The 20291-nt window shown below is 41.4% G+C and overlaps 2 protein-coding genes across 4 annotated transcripts in view; one reads left to right on the forward strand and one right to left on the reverse strand.

The window, feature by feature from the left end:
• Nucleotides 1-247: 247 nt before the first annotated feature.
• sybu (syntabulin (syntaxin-interacting)) lies at nt 248-12342 on the reverse strand. 3 transcript variants are annotated; one of them, XM_023410546.2, is made up of 8 exons: nt 12231-12342; nt 7733-7779; nt 7313-7499; nt 6584-6784; nt 4853-4952; nt 4527-4679; nt 2977-3132; nt 248-2086 (listed from the first exon to the last, which is right to left on the reverse strand). In XM_023410546.2, the coding sequence occupies exons 2-8, from the start codon at nt 7754-7756 to the stop codon at nt 892-894; spliced, it is 2016 nt and encodes a 671-aa protein (XP_023266314.1). In that variant the 5' UTR covers nt 7757-7779; nt 12231-12342; the 3' UTR covers nt 248-891. The 3 variants fall into 3 exon arrangements, with proteins under 3 accessions (XP_023266314.1, XP_023266315.1, XP_023266316.1); XM_023410547.2 differs by lacking the exon at nt 12231-12342 and having other exon boundaries at nt 6584-6730; nt 7733-7885; XM_023410548.2 differs by lacking the exons at nt 6584-6784; nt 7313-7499; nt 7733-7779; nt 12231-12342 and adding an exon at nt 5953-6575.
• A 2835-nt stretch (nt 12343-15177) lies between these two features.
• Nucleotides 15178-20291, forward strand: part of gdf6a (growth differentiation factor 6a) — a 7862-nt gene continuing 2748 nt past the window's right edge. The window contains exon 1 of the mRNA XM_023410447.2: nt 15178-15927. Within this exon, the coding sequence (XP_023266215.1) occupies nt 15567-15927 (361 nt within the window). The 5' untranslated portion in view covers nt 15178-15566. The remainder of the gene's footprint in view (nt 15928-20291) is intronic.

Here is a 20291-nt window from a genome sequence, read left to right on the forward strand (position 1 = left end):
TAAGATGAGCCGTCATGAGGATACTGCTTGGTTGCACTTGGGATCAGACTAGACATTTTCCCCCTTTTATTAATTTATGTGAACATCTTGCTCAAATTAAAAAAAAAAAAAAAACACTTGGGCTCTCCCAGTGTTCACCAGCATTTTGAACAGGCCTCTTACATAAGTCAAACTTTAACAATCATCCCTGTTCTGTTTCTTCCCCATAACACACCTGAAAGATTAATAATGTCAGGAGTCCAAAACATGTGGCCAGAATTATCATGCTTTAATAATAAAGATACAAGGACAGTTGATGTAAACCACCAGTATTGCACATAGCTCAGGCACATAACAAGTGTCAGTTGCTTTGAAGCGTCAACTCATTTCTATGAACAATACACAGGCTGTACTGAATAAAGCTCTACTCCGAGGGAGGGAAAAAAAATAAAATTAAATACTTCTTCACAAAACAATAACAGTGAATTCACATTAAAGCTTTGGCTGAAGGTTTAAGGTTTCTTTTTGAACAATAACTCAAAACGGTTGAGAACCTGTCAGAAACTAACATTCAATCTTTCTCATCCTAAACAAAGAATTTTTTTTTTTTCCTTTTTTAAAAACACAACGACAACTGGGAACACCACAGGACAATGATAACACAACCATCTACCCAGATGATCAGCTTATACATGTAAATGATAAATAAATATATAATCCCCATTATAAATAATCCCTTTCATGTCACCATTTTGCTTCAACTCATGGCAACTGTACAGTGCAAAGTAACAGTGTTGGAACCAAAATAACTGCATTGATATCATCAGGTGTCAAACAAAAACAAATACTCTCGAAAAGATGCTTAAGTGCTTTTAGTTCAAGGTTAGGTGTGTGCATGCAGGTTGGAAGCTATTACGCATCCGGCCTGTGAGTGACGTGACGAAGAGACTGCAATCCCATGATGCAACAGCCCCTGATAAGAGCAGCAATGTTGTACACTGGATAGCTTCCATCCACACCGTGGCGCGAGTACAGCCAGGCCACCGTGGGTAACACAGGGGCTGCTACCGCCACCAGATCCACCAGGAAGCTGTTGCTCCAGTACCGTTTGCCAACCACATCCAGTCCAGGTGACAGACAAATTTCCTCATCAGCGACACCAAAGTCCAGCTCCTCCATGAACCGTCGGCTCTGTGCAGGCTCCGAGCTGCACATGCCGGAATCAGTGGAGGTGTCGGGGCTCTCTGGGTGAACGGGGCTGGGCATTCTGGGTGAGGGAGGTGCGGAGTCAGGGAAAGTGGCAGTGGTGGAAGCAGAGGTGGGCAGGTTTGGGAGGCTAAGAAGACCACTGGAGGATGATAGAGCTGTGTCCGCAGCTGTAGCCCCGTGGAACTTCAGCAGCTGGAGGAGCAGAGCCTGCAGGTCTGGAGACATGGGCATTGTGTCGGTCTGGATTCCTTTATCTTCTGTGGTCTGCTGGGAGGGTGTGCTTGAGGAGATGGTGGTGGAAACTGCATTTGGTAGCGCTGGTGTGGATGCAGTAGATTTATCAATCAACTGTTCCTCTTCTGACAGTGCAGACACCCCAGGCCCCGACTCTGCCTCTGCCCTCAGCTTGCCACTAGAGTCCTGACTTAAGTCAACCGCAGTGGACATGAAGACCTGCTCCAAAATGTCCGCTCTGTTGGCCATCTCATCGTTTACCAGCAGCCCGCTGTCTGCCATTGCCTCAGCCCCTTGGTCTCCCAGCTCCATCCCACCCTCTTCCTCCCCTACCATCTTCTTCCCACCACTGTCAGGGCTATCACAGATGAAGTCCAAGGTGTTTTCATCTTGGAGGTTGGCACCACTCTGAGCGAGCTCCATGCTTTGCAGCAGGGACTCCAACTTCCTGTTTTGAATGTTGATGTCAATGAAGTACTTCTGTATTCCCTTATCCTTCTCCATCAGGCTACTCTTCATGGTCTCCACCACCTGACGCAGCTGTTTGATTTCTTTGCGAGCCTCTTTCAGGGACAGCTGAGCCTCCACCCGGTGACACTCCTCTTCAATCCAGTCTTCCCTCATTCTGCACAGTTGGGCCTTGAGCTCTTCAATCTCTGTCTCTCTAATAAAGAGAAGAAAATATACAGAGTTACTTCAGTTGTTTAACATTTTGGGAGAAATATTCTGAACTGTAATATATCTGTATGCCAAATATGAAGCTACAGCTAGCAGCCAGTTAGTTTAACTTGGTGCAAAGACTTGAAACAGGGGTAACAACAAAAAACAAATTTTACTTCACATTCATTCAATATGCTGTTTACAACTTGTGGAATGTTATGGATGGCCTGCTAGTCATGCTAGCTCCTGCAATTTATGCTAATGACCCTGCCTATGCCATATCCTGTCACGCCTGCTTTAGCACCCAAGTAAATTTTTCAAGGTGTAATCCAGTCTGACAGCTTGAAACTAATCTCCTTTGTTTAATCCATATAAAAACCAAAATGTAAAGACAGCATGTGGGTTTGTAGTGTGCTTTAAAATGCCAGTAGGTGGATTTTGTTACCTGGGCTAACTATCTCTCTCGGTTTCCAGTCTTTATGCTAAGCTAACTGGCTATAGCTTTTTTTTTTTAAATTAATTAATTTTTTTTTTTTTTTTTTAAAAACAGATATAAATGGTATCAATCTTCTCTCCTATTTGTCTCTCACTCTGCAAGAATATGAATAAGTGTAAAATGTATGAGCTGATGATTTTAAAAGATATGGTTTAAGAAGTTACTTCATCTTGCAAGGTATAACTAGCAGCATCATGCTGTTTTTTTAAATCTTATGTAATTGTCATTTCCTTGTGGGTTCACACTTCAGTAAATGTTATTAGTTGAGCAGAGCTGCAATATGGAGGATTACATCACATCAACTGCATCACTTTCTCCCCTGATACGACCACTATCAAACCATACAAAGCTACAGATACAAATCACAGGAGCTACTGTGCTGCTAAATCTTAACTAACCTGTCATGGACTCTGTTCTCTGACTCCATCAGTTTGATCTTCAGATGTCTGATGGCCACTTCTTTCTGTTGCAGAGGGGTGAGGTACTGCTCGGGGTTCGGGGGTCTGATGCCGTGGTTGTCTCCACAGGAGTGGTAGCGGCCTAGGTTTGCTCTTCTGTCAGGCAGAGATGTAATTATATAATATTATTATATTATGGTGAAGGGCCACATTTACTGCTCTAGAACCACCATATCCATCAGCCCCCAACTAGACATTTTGAAATAACAGCATAAAACAAACCAGTTAGACATTTCAAAGTAAAATTGTTCCCTGCAGAGGGTAATTAGTCTGGCTGAGAGAGTGCTGTCAGGGCAGATGCTCTCCGAAGCCTGGAATTACTGTCTGACACAGGATTACTGGCATGCAGACTACAGGCAAAAAACCCTAAAATGCTGGTTTATCTAAATACAAGTAGAGTTAGCAAGGAAGGAAATCACCTTACTAGAAAAACCTTAATCTACAAGCTAATTGCCTTAGCATTCAAATGCCCTCTGCATGTCCTATGATCAGTGTTTTATCATGCTCAAAGAGAACTGATAAAAGGATTTTTTTCTGTAGAGGACGAGTGGGTGGATTTGGACAATATGCAAAGCAGCATGTAAGCCCCTCTCTCCAACTAACAACATCCTAGCAACCTGGGATACTTGAGGCTTTGATGCGAGCACTATGCATCCCTGCCAGAAATAGAAACAGCCCAGGAGAAGACAGCATGTGAAAGGAAAAGATGTCACATGACACTTAGCCAGGCAGAGGAAAGCTGACAGCAGAATGTCTTAAAGTGATAGGAGTGGGGTTTTTTATGGAAGCTCTAAGCACAAGATAAAGAGTGAGTTTTTATGCAGTAGCAGAATCTGCAAAGGGCTGTGGGTTGAATGTTTGTTTGCTGACAGAGGATTTTTAGGTTAAACCTTATGCAGGGCTGAAGAGCCAACAAACAAAGCCTACAAAGTAAACCCTACTAGTAATTTGGAGCACCATGTCAGAAATTCAAGGTGGTCCACACGTATGAGCTTCAGGCTGTTCAGTTCATACATCAATTCTGCTAGTCTGAAATATTTATGACCCTCTTCCCTCCTCCAAACCAAGGTGCATTCTCTTTAATCCAGTTATGAGTTGGCTGCATCCTGTAGGGTCGCTGTCTGGGTACCATATTCAGACAATTGCTTTACTGAATCCTTATTAATCCGACCCACAGCCAAATCATGACCGATATAATCCCAGTCAGCTGCAAGAGAGGAAATGATAAAACTGTCTCGGCTTAATCCAACCACCCACTCACTCACTCATAGTGCATTGCCTGAGCCACAATCCAAATCTCTCAGTCTCCAAAATCTAACTCCTCCCTCAGGCAGAGAAGGTTGGATTTGTAATGAATCCAGGGGGAGATACGTTGCAGGGTTGAATGTGTCCAGGAGGTCGCAGCAACTGATCAGAATATTTTACTTTGAAGCCACAAACCTTGTTCTGTGATTATCAATAATGCATGGCATGAAAGCAATGTTTATTACCTGGAGGTGGGGCTGGAGTTGCAGCTGCTGCTGTTGGTTGAGTAGGCAGCTCTTGGAGGAGTCCTGTAGGGAGCGTAGAGCTCTGCATCGCGGTTGGCTGTCGGGCTCCCGGCTGGTTTGAACACTGGTAGAGGTCTGATGTGGGTGCTGCGACTGAATAATACAATTTAAAAAAACAAAAAAGAAGAAAAAAAAAAAAAAAACATTTATGCATAACGAACCTTTCTCTTTTAAATAAGATTAAAACCTTCTTTTTTTCTTTTTAAGTCTAGTAGCAGCCCAGCAAAGCATAGAGATGATAAAAATGCATACATTAAACGTTATACCTTCGTGAAGGCGCTCTCTTTCCAGCTGAATTAGAAATTAGGCTTTCCCTGGTCTTTAGGCTGCCTGTGCTGCTGGAAGAGCTGAAGTCGGCCTCACTACCTGCAGGGAAAAACAGCATTAGCATGCCAGCAGACCTAACGCAAAACTGTATTTTTTTGAAGACTATTTAACAATCTTCCTCACTCTATGAAACGTTTAATTGATAAGAAAAGGAACACAGTCTTGCTCAAGTCCATACTCTCAATGAGTTTTAGTGCTTCAGCCTCACTTGGTGTGGTATGAATGTGGCTAATGTTAGAGACCTTTGGATAAATATTGAGTTTACCGACTTTATGATTCCTTTGTGCTTGTCCAACTGTAACCCCATATATTTGGGAATGTCACAACTCAACATTTCACTGGTTTTACCTTAAAAGTAAAAAAAAACAAAAACAAAATTGTCCTTTGTAGCCAAGTTTCACCCAGTGGTAGCTGTTGGCTAAAGGTTAGGTGGCTAAAGGTTAGGTGGCTAAAGTTTAGGAGGCTAAAGTTAGCTTTCAGCCTCAAACCTCCACATTAATTTGAACACAATTCTATATTCTTATTCTATGTCATCAAGAAAACACATAAGCCATTTGTGTCCACTTCTCCTATTTCCTCTCATGTCAGTTCATCTTCGCATCTTCTTTGATGAGCACATTGAAGCAGCACCATCTTTTCCTGTTAGGATGAAGTGCAGCATCAAACAGGACCATCATGTCTCACTTTACATAAGCAGGACATCCATAATATAGTCTCCCTGATGGAGTGACCAACCAAATGACACCGCCTCAGACAGATACTCTCATACAACAGCTTTTTGGATGGGCTATACTCCCCATAATCTAAACCTTTTGTTAGGCTAATGTGAGTTAAAATGCCATTAAAACAGAATTAGTCAACATCCAGCCATTATGTGTAAAACAATCTGCTCAAATGTTGCAACACAGTCACTTTATGTAAAGGGCTCAGCACAACACTGCAGCCTTGAACACCAGAGAAAATAATTGTTTAAACAGAGAAAAAACAGTCACTAAATATTTTTGTTGAAATTCTTTATAGGTTAAATTCAAAGTCATACCTGAGTAGCATCGCTTGTCATCTAATAAAACCATAGTATTGTGTCCCGTGATGACTGTGTCAAATAAAACAGTTCAAAACTAAGTGATCCTCCACCACTTCGGTGAGTGGACTCAGAGTGTGTGCACATTCAATCAGTGTAGTAACCTCCTGCTAATCAGCCTAATTGGCTAAGCTCCCAAATGTTTTCCTCAACCAATCAGCTTTCTGCCCCATTTTGACTCAAGATCAAGAAGTTTTCTCTCATGACCCCAGATTTAAACAGATTAAAAGAGAGGAAATCTAATTTTGGCATCAGGACTGGAGTGCACTGTTTCTGATATATGTTAACAGAGCACAGATGCACAGACAACAATTCATTCCAGTTATTATTCTGCTTTTAGGCAAGCAGCTGCTTCCCAGTTAGTGTTTGTTCAAGTCAACAAGCCTGGGAATCTGTTAGCTGCTGACATGTGACAAATACTCTGTTATTGTACTTTGGTCTTTGGGGAACCACTGGCATGTAAAAGTATGTGTAAACAGTGTGTAAGTCTGCACATGAGTAAAGATATTCATCAACAAGAAATGCAGATTATTCCCATAGACTAGAGGATCAGATTTTTCATCTTTTTCATCTCTGCATTCCTCTTTACCTCTGGCTTTCATGGCCGACCTCAGCTCCCTCTTGTGCCTCTGCACGCTCCGTGGTTCACCACTCCACTCGGCCATCACCCTCACCCTCTTCACTTTGGTCTTCCGCTCCGGGAGTGTCGGCGAGCCGTGGGCACTCTGCTCTGAGCCTGACGGGGTTTTGGAGGGGGACACAGACTGACTAGTGGGGCAGCCGGTGTCATCTATTGTAGACAGGTACACACAGACAGTAATAGCCACGAACAGGCAGTGCAGGGCAGGCAGCGAACACAAGCATTCAAGTCAGGGATCAAGGTTCAGCCAGGGGTGTTATCTGACAGATAGCATAACAACTTTCACAATGGCTCATCACTTCCTTAAAGTATTTATCAAGCAGTGTCTGTGTTGTGGTTGATTTGCACAGTGTACACACATACATGCACACGCACTGTACACGCACAGAGACATTTTTTGCAGTGTAGTATTGGTTGAGGAGGTCAATTCAGGTGAACATAAAATAAACATAGATGCATTTTCTGTTAGAGCTTGCATAATTCTGCATGCAAAATACTATCTGAGTGAGAGATTCTGCTGTTATCACATAAGGATTTTATGTTTACACAGCCGACCAAGAGCAATGCAATGCAATCTTGCACTTGACGGCCTGTAAATGGAGCTGGTTGTTCATAGTATCTGAGATTTTACATCAGGTATGAACTCAGCTGTCCTTGGACTGGACCTGAACTTCTTACCAGAGCAAAAGCTGTTGGTGCTGATGGTTCTCTTGGAGTGGTCTGAGCTCATGTCACACTCCTTTCCCTCCTCCTCTGAAAAAGGTGAATCGGACAAAGGTGATCCTTTGTCCTTTGGTCGGAAGGGATGCAGGACCAAGCGTGGGATACGACTGCGAGGGCTTCCTTTCTCTGGTGACTTCTTTTCCTGTTCAAAGCAACATCCGTCACAGCTAAAGGCAGGGGTATAGTTTTGCAGAAACACACTTTGTTTCATTTTTTTTTTTGGTCATATTGGGGCCTTCTATTGTTAACTGTAAATTCACAGTTTACCCATCTTTTCTTTTACCATATACCTGAAAAAAGCCAGTCTTATAGTGGCAAAGGATTCAACATTCATTAAATTTATCACTCATGACCAGTGGCAATCACAAGACTCACCTCATATTCTTGGAACGGTCCCATTGTGCTTCACGTAGCGTTTTCCCCTGTTGAGTGGAAGAGAGGAGAAAAACCAGGTGAGTGTTTTTTTCTGTGGACTGTGTATGTGGCAGCAAATTTGACGTGGCACTCAAACCCTTAACAAACAAGGGCCCTCTGTCTGAACTGTGTTACACCACTAAATCCCACCCACTGCCACACACACACACACACACACACACACACACACACACACACACACCCTGCCTGGTACAGATGGCATAAGCCTGGAGCCAGACATGACCAACACACACTGAATTTATGACCTTATGAAACAAATTCTATGTGTCACGGCTAAAAATAAACAGCCACAGCCACAGTGCCTTTTTTTAAACCACAATATGTGATGCCCTTTTAATAATCAACTGGAGACAAATGAGTTTAAGAACAAAAACAGATTGATCACCAAATTCATTAGGGTTCGTCGCCAGGGAAACCATGAAAATTAGCTCAAAATTTCATTACAATCCTTCAAGAAGATGCCGAGATAAATCACTGATTACATGAAAAATTTGACCTGCTGGTGGCGCTAGAGGAAAAGTCAGGGAATCGACAAAATAATTAGGATACATCACCTGGGGACTGTGAATGTCTGTACAAAATTGCATGTATCTAATAGTTGTTGAGATTTTTAAGGTTGGACCAAAGTAGTGGACCGACCCACAGACTCACGTTGCCTCCCCGAGAGACATGAAGCTAAAAACAGTAAAAGAGATAAAACAAAAAGGGAATCTGTGAAAGGAATAGATTTAAAATAAATTAGTTAACTCTTGTCCGTACAGATACAACCCCAAAGACAAAAAATCACTAATATTCTTTTCATATTTTGGCTTTTCATTATCGTCATTACTAATTAATGATAATTGATGATCAGATATGAAGCACAGAAAGGTGTCTAACTTCACTATATTCTTCTGCAAAGCAAAATTACACCGACTTTTCTTATCAGCCCTCTGTGGCAAAACTGCGGGGCTGCCTGCCAAGAGCTACAAACTGTGTCTGTCAGTGAGATACAATGGATGATGGAGCAATATTATATCCTCTTTCAAAAATGGGTTGGAGTAGAAACCAAAGTTGGAATAAACTCTGAACTTTTTGACACGCACATTTAAAGAAGAAACATTTTTTATTGATGCTTTAATGCTAAATAATGCAGGTTTACTCTCATGCTTGAATAAACTTTATACAATCACTTCACTTCCTCTCTCCTGTTGATTGCCTTTGAGCATCATCGACTAAGGGGGTCAGTTGCGTAAGCGCATACATGTTTTCTTTTTTTTTTTTTTGCATTAGGAATGATGTAATTGACCCCAGGGCCTGCGTGCTGCTGTCGCATGGATGAATCTGAACCTGTCTTCCCTAGCTTCATCCAGATGGTACCTTTTTCTAAAAAAAGTTGTCTGGATGGATGTCAGTCTTGCTTTGATCACCTGGTTTCCCCAAACAAACAGAATAATATCACCACTTCATGACCTAATATAAGTCACGTCCCTGTGTGAGCAGCCCAGACTTCCTGCAAAATCCTCTTTCTTCAAACCGCAGAGGACCAAAGAGGATTGCAGAAATAGAACAGAGCGACTCGGGAATCAAACTCCACCTCCTATCATTAGACTCAAAAATAGATCTGAGCTCTAGGTAGTCTGCACCACCTTGCCAACCGTTTCACTTTTCTTTTCGAGTTTCTGCATTCCCACAAACATCACACTGTAGCAATGCTCACAGCTGCCTGGTGCACTGGCACGGCAGAATCACATTATAGGCAGGAACCAGGGCAGAGCAACCAGAGCCGTGCCCTAGCAACAGTCTTAGCAACCGAGGGAAAACGCTGCATGAACAACTCCAGCTCGATGGAACAAATTATGTGTAAATCTGCACAGAGCGTAGCCTCTGCTGTTCATCCTGAGATGCTGAGAAAATATCTAGTGTGTGCTGAGGTGATGAGGGGGAGTGTTCACCATTCAGCTGCACAATATTTTTCTTAGACTGAATGAATAGTGTGTCCTTGAGTCAGTGTGTGTGAGCTCCAGGAACATCTGTATACTTATTCATGTACTACTGACTTTGTTTCGAGCATATGAATGTGATTTATTTTGGAGTTTATATGGAATGTTTTGCCTTTTTTAAAACATGTTCTTGCAAGGAGTCCTATAGAAAAAGAAAATTAAACAAAGAAAACAAACTGAGGGTATCAGCCATAAAGTCTTGATGATGGATGGTACGAAAATGTTCACATTTTCTTGAATTGATGATGTGCAAGTATAGTGCAACACATAAGCAGCACATATTTCACAATTCATGTATTTTAATATTCTGTAAACTGCTTTGGCAACAACATGTTTCTGTTCATGCCAATATTTGAATTGAAAATCGAAAAACAACCCCAAAAACTGATGTCAATGAATGAGAGAGAAATACTTCAATAAACAGGGTGTGGTTGAGAGGAGAGAGGGGTGAGAAGGTTTTTAGTTTAGGAAAAGACTTCTATCAATTCATGCAACCACAAGCAGCCATGTGTAGGAAACGCAGGAGGGTCATAACGTCAAAACATGAGGAATCACAGATCAGCTAGGCTATAGACTGTAGCATCCCACAGCCAAATCTTTCAAACAGCGTTTTACAATCATCTCATATTATTTGTTACGGTGCAAGACTATCTTCCTTTGCTTATGATCACTCAGTAGCTTGTAACCTGAAGGCCTGTGGGGTGTTTGGGTACAGATGCCAAGACCATGCATGCTCTAGTAGTGAATTAGTTTTTTTTCATCTTAACTTTCTGCCTGTTTTTAATTGTGTTTGCACCTGCACCCATCCTGCACTAGACCCTCTAAAGTAGGATCATGTGTGTGCTCCTCCACTTGACTCCAGACAATGTTGATTGGCTACCTGCTGAGCAACAGACTAAGTATTATCTAAGTTGCAAACACAGGATTTTCGGCTCTCTTAAGCCTAACTGACAGTCAAGCTCCCAGTGATCCACAGTGGCTCTGAAAACTCATCCAAACACAAGCCTGGAGGGAGGGAACATACAGATTCAAAAAGTAGTTGTACTGGGGAAGGAAGACTTGTAAAAAAAAAAAGCTGCCAGCGGGATGCTGGGAGAATGTGGACATGAGTGGTAAACAAGTCTTTAAGCCTTCACTTGAGCTGTTTCTCTTATCCAGATGGTCTACTTTTAAAACAGCATGGAGTGGGCGTGAATAATAATTCCCTTAATCCATCCCTATCTAGTCTATGTGCTTTCTAATGTTGATCATGCACATGGACTAATATGAGGCTCTCTTTTCCATTTGATATTAACCCCACGATGCACTGAGCCCATTAGTTCTGTTCTCATGTGATTGTTAATGAGGTGTTGAGTATAATTTTAGTGATGATGATGTGTGACTCATGCTGATGAACTCCTAAACCACAGAGTGTTGTGCAGCACTGAAAGGAGTGAACTTATCTGCATGGTTTTTCTTTTTATTATTGCATCATGCAGGACAAAATTCTTCTCCGAAAAACAACTAGTGGCACAGGAGTGGCATGGTAGTCACAATACTTGCTCTGAGCTCAGTGACCCTTATACAAACTGCATCATCATTGCATGATGTCATTACTGGCTTAATCTCTTTCACTTTCAGGAATCATTGCAGGGAGCATTAAGCACATTGAAACCAAAACACCATTCATAAAATGGCTTCCTGATAGTACATAAGATCTTTATTAGGTTTGTACCATAGGAAACCACAGTTAACTGCTATGTTAATAATAATATAATAACAATAATAATTCTGTATATGTAGCACCACATGATTTCACATAGGAACTTTTAAAACCCTTTAAAATATGTGAAATTCTCACAATAAATTAAACAAGAATTTCAGTCATTAAATGCAACACTGCTCTAAGCAAGGAGCCCTGTGTAATACCCTCCCATGTGTTTACATGTTTACATGCCTCCCTTTGTTTAAGGCATCTCTCCTCAGAGCCATTTTCACTGAGGATTAGGGAAGCCTGGAGGATATTCGTGTCCTGATATCTCTTGCCAGTGACAGCATCTCCTAGCACACTGCCCTCAAACAGCTCATTGTCCATTTTCGTCATGTTGTATCCAGCATTGGGGTTTTGTTTTTGTTTCATCTGGCGCCCCCACAGTTACTGGGAATGTTTTTCTCATGCGCGGGGATGCCTCTAGAATAAAGGCTACAGGGTGTAACCAAAGGCGATGATAACATCAAACTTTAAGCCTGGTGTGGCTGGCTTTTACCCAACAGCTCTCAAAACAGGTCTGACTTGTGCAAAATTTCGGATAATTAAAAAAAAAAAGAAAAAAAAAAGACTCGCTCCTGAACTTGTAAACAGCTCCTCCTCACCACCAGCCACCTGCTTCTATGCTGCGAATACTTCAGTTTCATTCTTAACACCAAATGGTTGAGTGAGTGTGAAATAAAATGAGTAAAATAAATACAAGGCTTGCCTGGGTGCTTGATGGTGATTCCTCGCAGAAGGTGGCGCGTTTATGGGTGAAGCACAAAGGGTCGTTCCGCTGCTGATGCTCCTCCTGGTGCCAGCCTCCGCTCTGCTCTGATGCTGGGATGTGGATGTCGGGTGGAGGAGAGCTGTGAGGACACACACGATTGGACAAGAAGCGAGACCGCTGACAGTGCACGCACAATATGACTATACCATCCCAAGTGTGTTACATAACGCGCGAGGCATTACTTAACCACCTCCATCATATAGAAACATAAGCTGCAGACATGACGAGCCTAAGTGTGATCTCTGTCTTAATATGTGCCATCTTTGAGTTCCATCCAAGAGAGATATTTAAAACACGACGTAGGCCTCGATGTATTATTCATAAGTACACATTCTAATATATTATAAATAGGTGCTTCTCAATACTTTATACTTTACACTTTACAATACTTTATACTGAAGATTATTTATCCATCATGATGCATAACAGTTTCCCATGGATATAGATAGATAGATAGATAGATAGATAGATAGATAGATAGATAGATAGATAGATAGATAGATAGATAGATAGATAGATAGGCTTATAAAAACCCACTACCCACCAGAACAGCAAAATCAAAAAGAAAAAAGCACAATATATAAATGTAAATAATATGTAAAAATGGGAATGAATAATTAAATAAACAAATCAAATATAGAACTAGGTGCAAAATGCAACTGTAATGTGCTTGACATTGACATGACATTAGGCTAGGCCTCATACATGTTCAACACACACACACACACACACACACACACACACACGGGGTCTTTGTTTACAGTGATGCACATGGAGCCAAACACACCCTGTCAAACTGCTCTCAGTGTGAGAGCCAGTTGACTCTCCATGGTGCTGAAATCAGGGAGCTGCCGTGGCAGCTGCTCTTGGTCTTATTTATATCCATTTATAGTCAGATGCAGCGCCTGCGCAGATGGTAGTTTCTCACAATGACATTTGCAGATTAAGAAAAAGAGAAAGAAAACATACAAAAAAACCCCCCAAAAAACAACATAATAACAAGGTACACAGTTTTTGCCAGATCAAACCCGCCACTCACTGGAAACAGGTGCAGGAACCAGACAGACTTGAAGCATGTCAGGATTAAACAGTGTCATGTGTCTCTGTGAAACAACCTGTGTGATGTTTAATCTCGCCCTGGTTTTACAGGTGGTCATGCTTAACAACTGCGTAAAACTGAGGAAGCAATGGAAAGTGTTAGCAAGTGACCCATGAGCGGCAGTTTGTCGCCCTCTGCTGGAGCAACAACACACTGTCACTCAGTGTGCTGCAGGTCAACGAACCCACAGCCACTGACATTAAAATCCCTTCACTATGACCTGGGCTACTGTAGCTGCACTGTAATCTGTTTTTCTGTAGTGTAGGCTACCACACTACAAACACGAACAGAGACTAAATACATAGCTTCATCTCCCAGAACTATACGTTTTTTTTAATCTGCTTTTACTATACCTTCATCTGTTGCTAGTGCATTTTTAACTGCTGTTGCCTTGTAGGATAATTCGATGTCCATCAGCACTTTATTACTAAAACTGACATGCTGCACTATTTGTTATGTCCTAGTCTACTTTTATATCCATTGTGTCTATTTATGCTTGTATGTTTATATTCTATATTTATATATATTTTTATATGGCTGCATGTTGAGCCAGGATGCTGTGTATTTTACAGTTGTATGGTCTGAATGGCAATAAAGTTCACTTTGACTTTGACTTTGACTTTGACTATGACTTCATGGATGTAATGTGATTAATTATCCAAACTTTCATTATCTAAATGTATTACAGTTCACATCAAACAGGCTCAATCATGCCTGTAGCAAGTGTCACAGTCCTCCACGCCCATCTGAAATACATGCCAATCTAATCATTTAATCTTTTTTCATATTACAATGACCTTTGATCTGCCTTATTGTGCCTTGTGACATATCCCACTGAAAACAATGAGTCTGTCAGATAAGATGAAAAGTCTCTTTTGGTGAAAATAGCAAACAAAACAAATGAGCACCACATGGCCTGTAATGGCAAATGACTGGATTAGTTACAGATTTTTTTTTTTGATATGGTAAGATTTAGTTACAAACCCTCCTTATCAGGACTAATGTAGCCTAATAGACGAGATTTAAACCATGTGAATGTGGGAGCTCTGGATTATAGCCTACTGTAAAAGCTGAAGCTTTTCAATTTAGTCACGAAACCAGATTTTCCCAGATTACATGAAAGCAGCATTTGTCTTCGTTTCTTTACACAAGGGAGACATCGTGTTGTGATGAAGTTCGATGGCCACTAGAGGTCACTCGTGTTATTCCTAATGCGTTTAATGCGTTTGACCCACTCCACATCCAGACTAAATGTTTTGGGTTTACTGTGTTCACACCTCTAGGCTGCTTTTAAATGCGACACCTCTGAACTCATCTTATTTAAACACGTCTTTCCTCTCCTCTTCACCACTGAACACAATCATCATCCGCTCAACACAAAGTCAACCACTGAAAGTCCATCTGCCTTGGTATTTTTTTCATTCATCTCATATTATTGAATTTATTATTACACTGAAATCTTTCACCGAATAACGTTTCGAAATCCAAGATGTTCCTTTAAAAAAAATGTCAACTTTACGATCACCTTGTGTGTTGAGTTTATCTGTGCGTAAAATCTCATCTAATCTGATCTGATGTGTCCTTGGAAGATTCCAGGCTGTCAGACACTGCGATAAGGAGAACTACAACTCTGTTCGGTTTCTTCTATAAATCCTTCAAAGAAACAAAAATTAGTTTAATTTCCTCATAATTTTATTCACTAAATAATATCAAAATTCAATTGAAGTAATTGTTTAAATTACAGTAAATGATTGTTCTCTGTGGACAGTGCAGCCAGATCAGCGACTGGCTGCTAAACCAACAACAACAACAACAGAAAACTTTCCCACAAGCACTCTCGTGTCTTTATCTCGTGGCGGCCCGCTGGCTCTTGTGCTCGTCTGTTTGCAGGTCTGTGACATGAAATCGTTTGGGAAGCCGTGCACTGAGCGACCATGTGGGCGTGTTTCTCTCGGCCCAACAGTCTCCGCTCTTGTGTGGAGTCCAGAGCGCAAAACGCACTTCTTCTGGTGCGACCAGAGAGCGCAAAAGTAGCAGCTCTCCGACCCTGACGCGCACACCATCTCCGGCTCCGGCGGCTCACCCCCCGAATCCAACTTCACTGAGCGGGGTTAAAAAAAAAAAAAAAAAAGAGAGAGAGAGTTTCTCAACATCTCCCGGTTACTCTTCCAGCCATGGACGCATCTCGAGTGGTAACGCTATATCTGGGCCTGCTCCTTGTTTTCCTTGGGAATATACCGTGTTTCCAGTCTGCTGCTATCATCTCTCCCTCTGCGCCGAGGAGGAACAGGGGAGCCGGGATCCCACATCGGGACGGACAAAGGTCATCCAAATTCTTAAAAGATATCATCGCGTCTTCGCATCCTGTCGTGGGCCATCACAAAGAAGACCTAAAGGACGCTATTGTGCCGCATGAATACATGCTCTCCATATACAGGACATACTCGGCTGCAGAGAAGCTCGGACTAAACGCAAGCTTTTTCCGCTCCTCTAAATCTGCCAACACCATAACAAGTTTTGTGGACAGAGGAACAGGTTGGTTTCTATCCGCTGCTTCCTCCATCAGCTCAGTCTTGCATAATTCTGTGGCACAGTTTTTCCTCAACCGGCTGCTCCAGTATTCTTCCTTAGATCCTGTTAAAATATGAACAAAAATAACTAGTGTAACGCGTAAAAACCACAGAGCAACAAGCTCACAGTGGCTACCTTTACGCACGTTTTAAATCAGGCTCAGGAAAATGTGCAAATGCTCTTTTATACGAGCACAAAATATCAATAAATCAAAGGCATAATTGTTAAAAGGAAAATTCGGAAGCTGCAGGATTAGTAGCGAGCAGTGGTCTAAGTTTCCTTAAAACCTTTTCGCCGAAAGGTGTAATTTTTTCCGAATATTAAGTTATATTACACTTAAATTAACCTCTGGGTAACACGACAGTAAAACACTAATTGAGGCGCTCTCTAAATGAAGGCTGTAAATCACTGTCAGTGCAGGCTGCAGCAGAACTATTCCGCTCCCAACCTCCACGTGAATAGAGAGGAAAGTTTTTTTTTTTTTTTTTTTTCACTCAGGATATTAAAGCAGGTTGTTGCTGCTTGTTTCATTTTCGATTTTTCATTGGTCTCTAAACTCAAACACTGTGACACGAGGCCATATTCTAAAGTATAAAGGGAAAGTTTAATCCCAAACCAAACACTTGTTAAAAAAAAAAAAAAAGGAAGAAGTTCAATCTGTTGCCGTCATGGTGCCCAGTATGTCCAACTTGTGCTGACAAAGGGAGCTGAGGGGGCCAGGGGCAGAGCTGGCCGGTGTGAGAAGCAGGTGTTTGGGTCAGTTAACATGTGTAACCAAGTGATTTGACCGGCCTGCGAGGACAAACACACTCTGATAAACACAAACACATCCAACACACACAACGGGACATAAGCCGAGTTAATCTTTGCAGGAGAAATAAAAGCTATCTTTGTTTGCTTCACCTCCTGTCTCAAACACTCCGAGCCTCGGCTCTGGGACGCAGAGTGCGCGCTGCAAAAAATGTCCATCGCGAAGAGCTGTGGAGTCCAGAGTCGGCTGGTTCAAACCTGTTGTTGTTATTATTCAGTGAGGTGAAGTTTCGCTTATTTCAAGTGCAGTTCAAATTTTTCCAAGATTTATATTTAATGAAGTGTAATTTTAAGTACAGTGACAAAGATTTGGCACCTTTCCCTCTAAATACTTGACGTTCTCTCGCACATTTGCTCCTTTTCAGACAGAAAAAGACTTTTAAAGAGTGAAAACAAAACTGAGTGCTTCATCCGTGTGGCCACTTCTTGCAGTGTGAACTGATTTGATAGGAAAAACGCCTCACTCTCTCCTATGATTTTGATGTGATGTGTCACTGGCTCTGACCCCGAGCTGGACCCTCTGAGAGCTGCTTGGCATCGAACGGCTGATTGGAGTATTTGAACTCGGTGATCTAATTGAGTGTTCATGTCATAACATATCAAACACTGTCTATTCTCCCATAATGACCCAGCTCGGCCACGATGGGCACATCACCAAAAAACGACGAGGGAGGAAAAAAACACAGAAAGAGCACTTCCTCTGCTGTGAAGTGGCTCATTTTTTTTTTCTTTACTGCGGAACCTCACTTTGCGAACGCCACTTTAATTACGGAAATTTTTTTTTTTTTCTTCCCGTTGTCTCAGCTCAAGCGACCTTTGGTTTCTTTTGGGATTCCTCCCAGCGTCCCGTAAGTGTTGCACTGCATTAACCTGAAGGATGGACCTCAGCTCAGTCACCTCAGTGATTTGAATCGCCTCCATCAGGGAAGAAATGCACACGGGAGCAGCTTTTGACGCGTAAAGTAACAGGTTTTGCGTCTTTTGCGCATTATTCATCCACGCGGAGACAGGTTTTACTGACTGCACCTATATGATCTACGGTTTCTTTGGCTTTCACACTTTTGTTGGTAAATGGAATATGCTTATAAAAGCAGACGGGGTGTTTCCTGAAGGTCAGAAAAGGCAAGATCAGAAAAGAATAACCCCAATCTGAAAATTACTTTTGGCACTTGGGGTAACTCATTAAAGCGCAGATGGTGCAGCCCGGCCTCTCTCTCTCTCTCTCTCTCTCTCTCTCTCTCTGTCTCTCTCTCTCTCTCTCTCTCTCTCTATACCCCCCCCACCCCCTCCCTCTAAACAGAGGCATAGATGACAAAAACATGTTATGCGTTTTGTTTTCGGATACAACCAACAAGGTCAAACTAAAGTGCACAGGATGCTGCTTTAACCAAGCAACAATCATGAAAAAAAAAAATCCACCACGTTCTCCACCAATTATCCACCGTCAAGTATTCCAGCGTAATGGAAAAAATTAGCTTTTTACATAATAATGAAATTAAGAAAGCTTTCAGCATTTTTAACTGTCAACACGAATATTATCTCCCAGTAATATCCACAGTCTGCTCGGTCCGTGCAGGCGCACTTAAAGGGGAATGTTGTCGTTGGCAGGATGAGATGAAATATAAGAGGGGAAGTGCTTTAATGAGGAAGATGGGAATTGAGAACTGTTAATTATTTGGTGAACTTGTATTCGATTTGTTTGAGGTCTTATAAAAAACAGAAACCTAATGTAGACCATACGCGGAGAGTCGCTGAAACGAGCACAAGGTTTCAATCTGCTTTTACTGTTTGACTCGGCAGGGTTCACGGAGGGAAACTGACAACCAGACTCAAATGTCTCTTCACAGCAAGTTTTACTAATGATATCACAGGGATGTTGAGGTGTAGACATGTCACTTTTATTATTATTATTATTGCTTTTAATCTTCAGACAGAAATGAGACAATCAACAGAGGCGATGAGATTTTATTTTTTTAAAGAAACATCACACATCAACCATCACAACAACAAATTAAATTCAGCTTTTAGATTTAAATCCTTTTTTTTTTTTTTTTTTTTTTACAATGAGTGAAAGATTTGACATTTAAACAGAAAAGATTTCACTTGTTCCCCACGCAAATGAACTTGTCTCAGGAGTTTTCTTGAATTTCACCTACTTTTCTTGTTAAATTCTGCCTTTTCTTAAACTACTGACTCTCGTTTTGGGAAATTTGTCAAAAATAGAAGAAAACCGCAGGAAATAAGAGAATGATTTCACCCCTTTTGTTCATGAAAAAAAAGTGATTTAAATCGGAAAATGATACAAAACTACTTTTTTTTTGCAGTAAAAGAATGACGTAGGAAACATGTATCCATAGTTTAAAAATGTCTAAGCTGCAGCCTGATATTCGTGATAATATGATGATAAACATAAATAATTCTGATCTGAAATTGATTTTAAGAAGCACAGAAAACACTCGGGGAGATTTGTACTCAATCTCTGTTTGATGCATCGTCTCTGTGTTATATTCCAGTCTCATTGGTTCGCCGTGATGAAATGTTTGCAGGCCTCCTGGGTCTCCAGCAGGGAATAATGCATTAATTGTGTATTGTTCAGTTGAGTGTACAGTATGTCGCCTTTGGTCCGTTGTGTCTGGCAGCACCCAGGGGCCTTCACATCACTAGGCCCCTTGTTTTTTTTCTCTCTGTCTTTGCTTTACTACTCTGCAAGAGGTCTAAGAAAAAAGAAAACGTAGCCTACCACACATTTCTGACTGCTGCGTAGATTTAAGACTTTCTGAAGCTACAAAAAAAAAAAAAAAAAAGGAAAAGTTGACTTCCACTCTGCCAAAGTGGTGGAAATTAATAATCAGTCTGTCATCAAGTAAAATGAAAGCAGAAATATTTTCATTAAGACTCTCTGGATTTGATTAAAAGTGGCGTGGAATTAAAACATCGCCAGATTTTATTGGATTGTTGTTGCTGCAATGTCAAAAAAAAAAAGAAAAGAAACTTTGACCCATATGACAGATGATTAGAAAAAGAAACATGTCATTCTATAATGTTCTTGAAACAAGCGAGAGTCTATACTTCCTGCATATGACATGGAGTTTGTTTGCTTTGCATCTTAATATGATTTCAAACAAATTTTTGCAGGAAATGAAATGAAGAAACTTGAGGAACAACAGTTCTCAGGAGGAAGCCTCGGAGCAGGCTCTGTAAACTCAACCCTCATTTAACCTTCAGCACCAGAGAAGATGCACAAGATTTTATTATCAGGAGTATAATGCGTCTACTGTGTAATCAAATCAGAGTGAACCAGAGGAAAATGGTCAGAGCGGGTTTATGGGTAGTTGATAATATGTGGAGGATGGAGGTGGGATAAGCAACAACAAACGTGGTGTTAACTGTGAGGTTGTTTCATTACCGTCCAAACTGAGGACTTGTCAGCTGTGGTTTGTTTCAGGCAGGTTCAGGGTGGACATTTGAAAAACAAGAAAGAGAGGAAGAGAGAGGGGTGGGGGTGTGTGTGTGTGTGG

This window comes from Seriola lalandi, unplaced genomic scaffold (assembly GCF_002814215.2).
Source record: "Seriola lalandi dorsalis isolate HSWRI2012SDOR001 ecotype SW California unplaced genomic scaffold, Sedor1 jcf7180002054425, whole genome shotgun sequence".
Taxonomy (NCBI): domain Eukaryota; kingdom Metazoa; phylum Chordata; class Actinopteri; order Carangiformes; family Carangidae; genus Seriola; species Seriola lalandi.

What these genes read in the sequence shown, in the direction of transcription:
- sybu (XM_023410546.2), bottom strand. Translation starts at nt 7,756, where the DNA reads ATGGGACCGTTCCAAGAATATGAG. An exon ending in CACCAACAGCTTTTGCTCTG is followed by an intron (nt 6,785 to 7,312) that starts GTAAGAAGTTCA and finishes TGTCTACAATAG; the next exon opens with ATGACACCGGCTGCCCCACT. An exon ending in GTCGGCCATGAAAGCCAGAG is followed by an intron (nt 4,953 to 6,583) that starts GTAAAGAGGAAT and finishes TTTTCCCTGCAG; the next exon opens with GTAGTGAGGCCGACTTCAGC.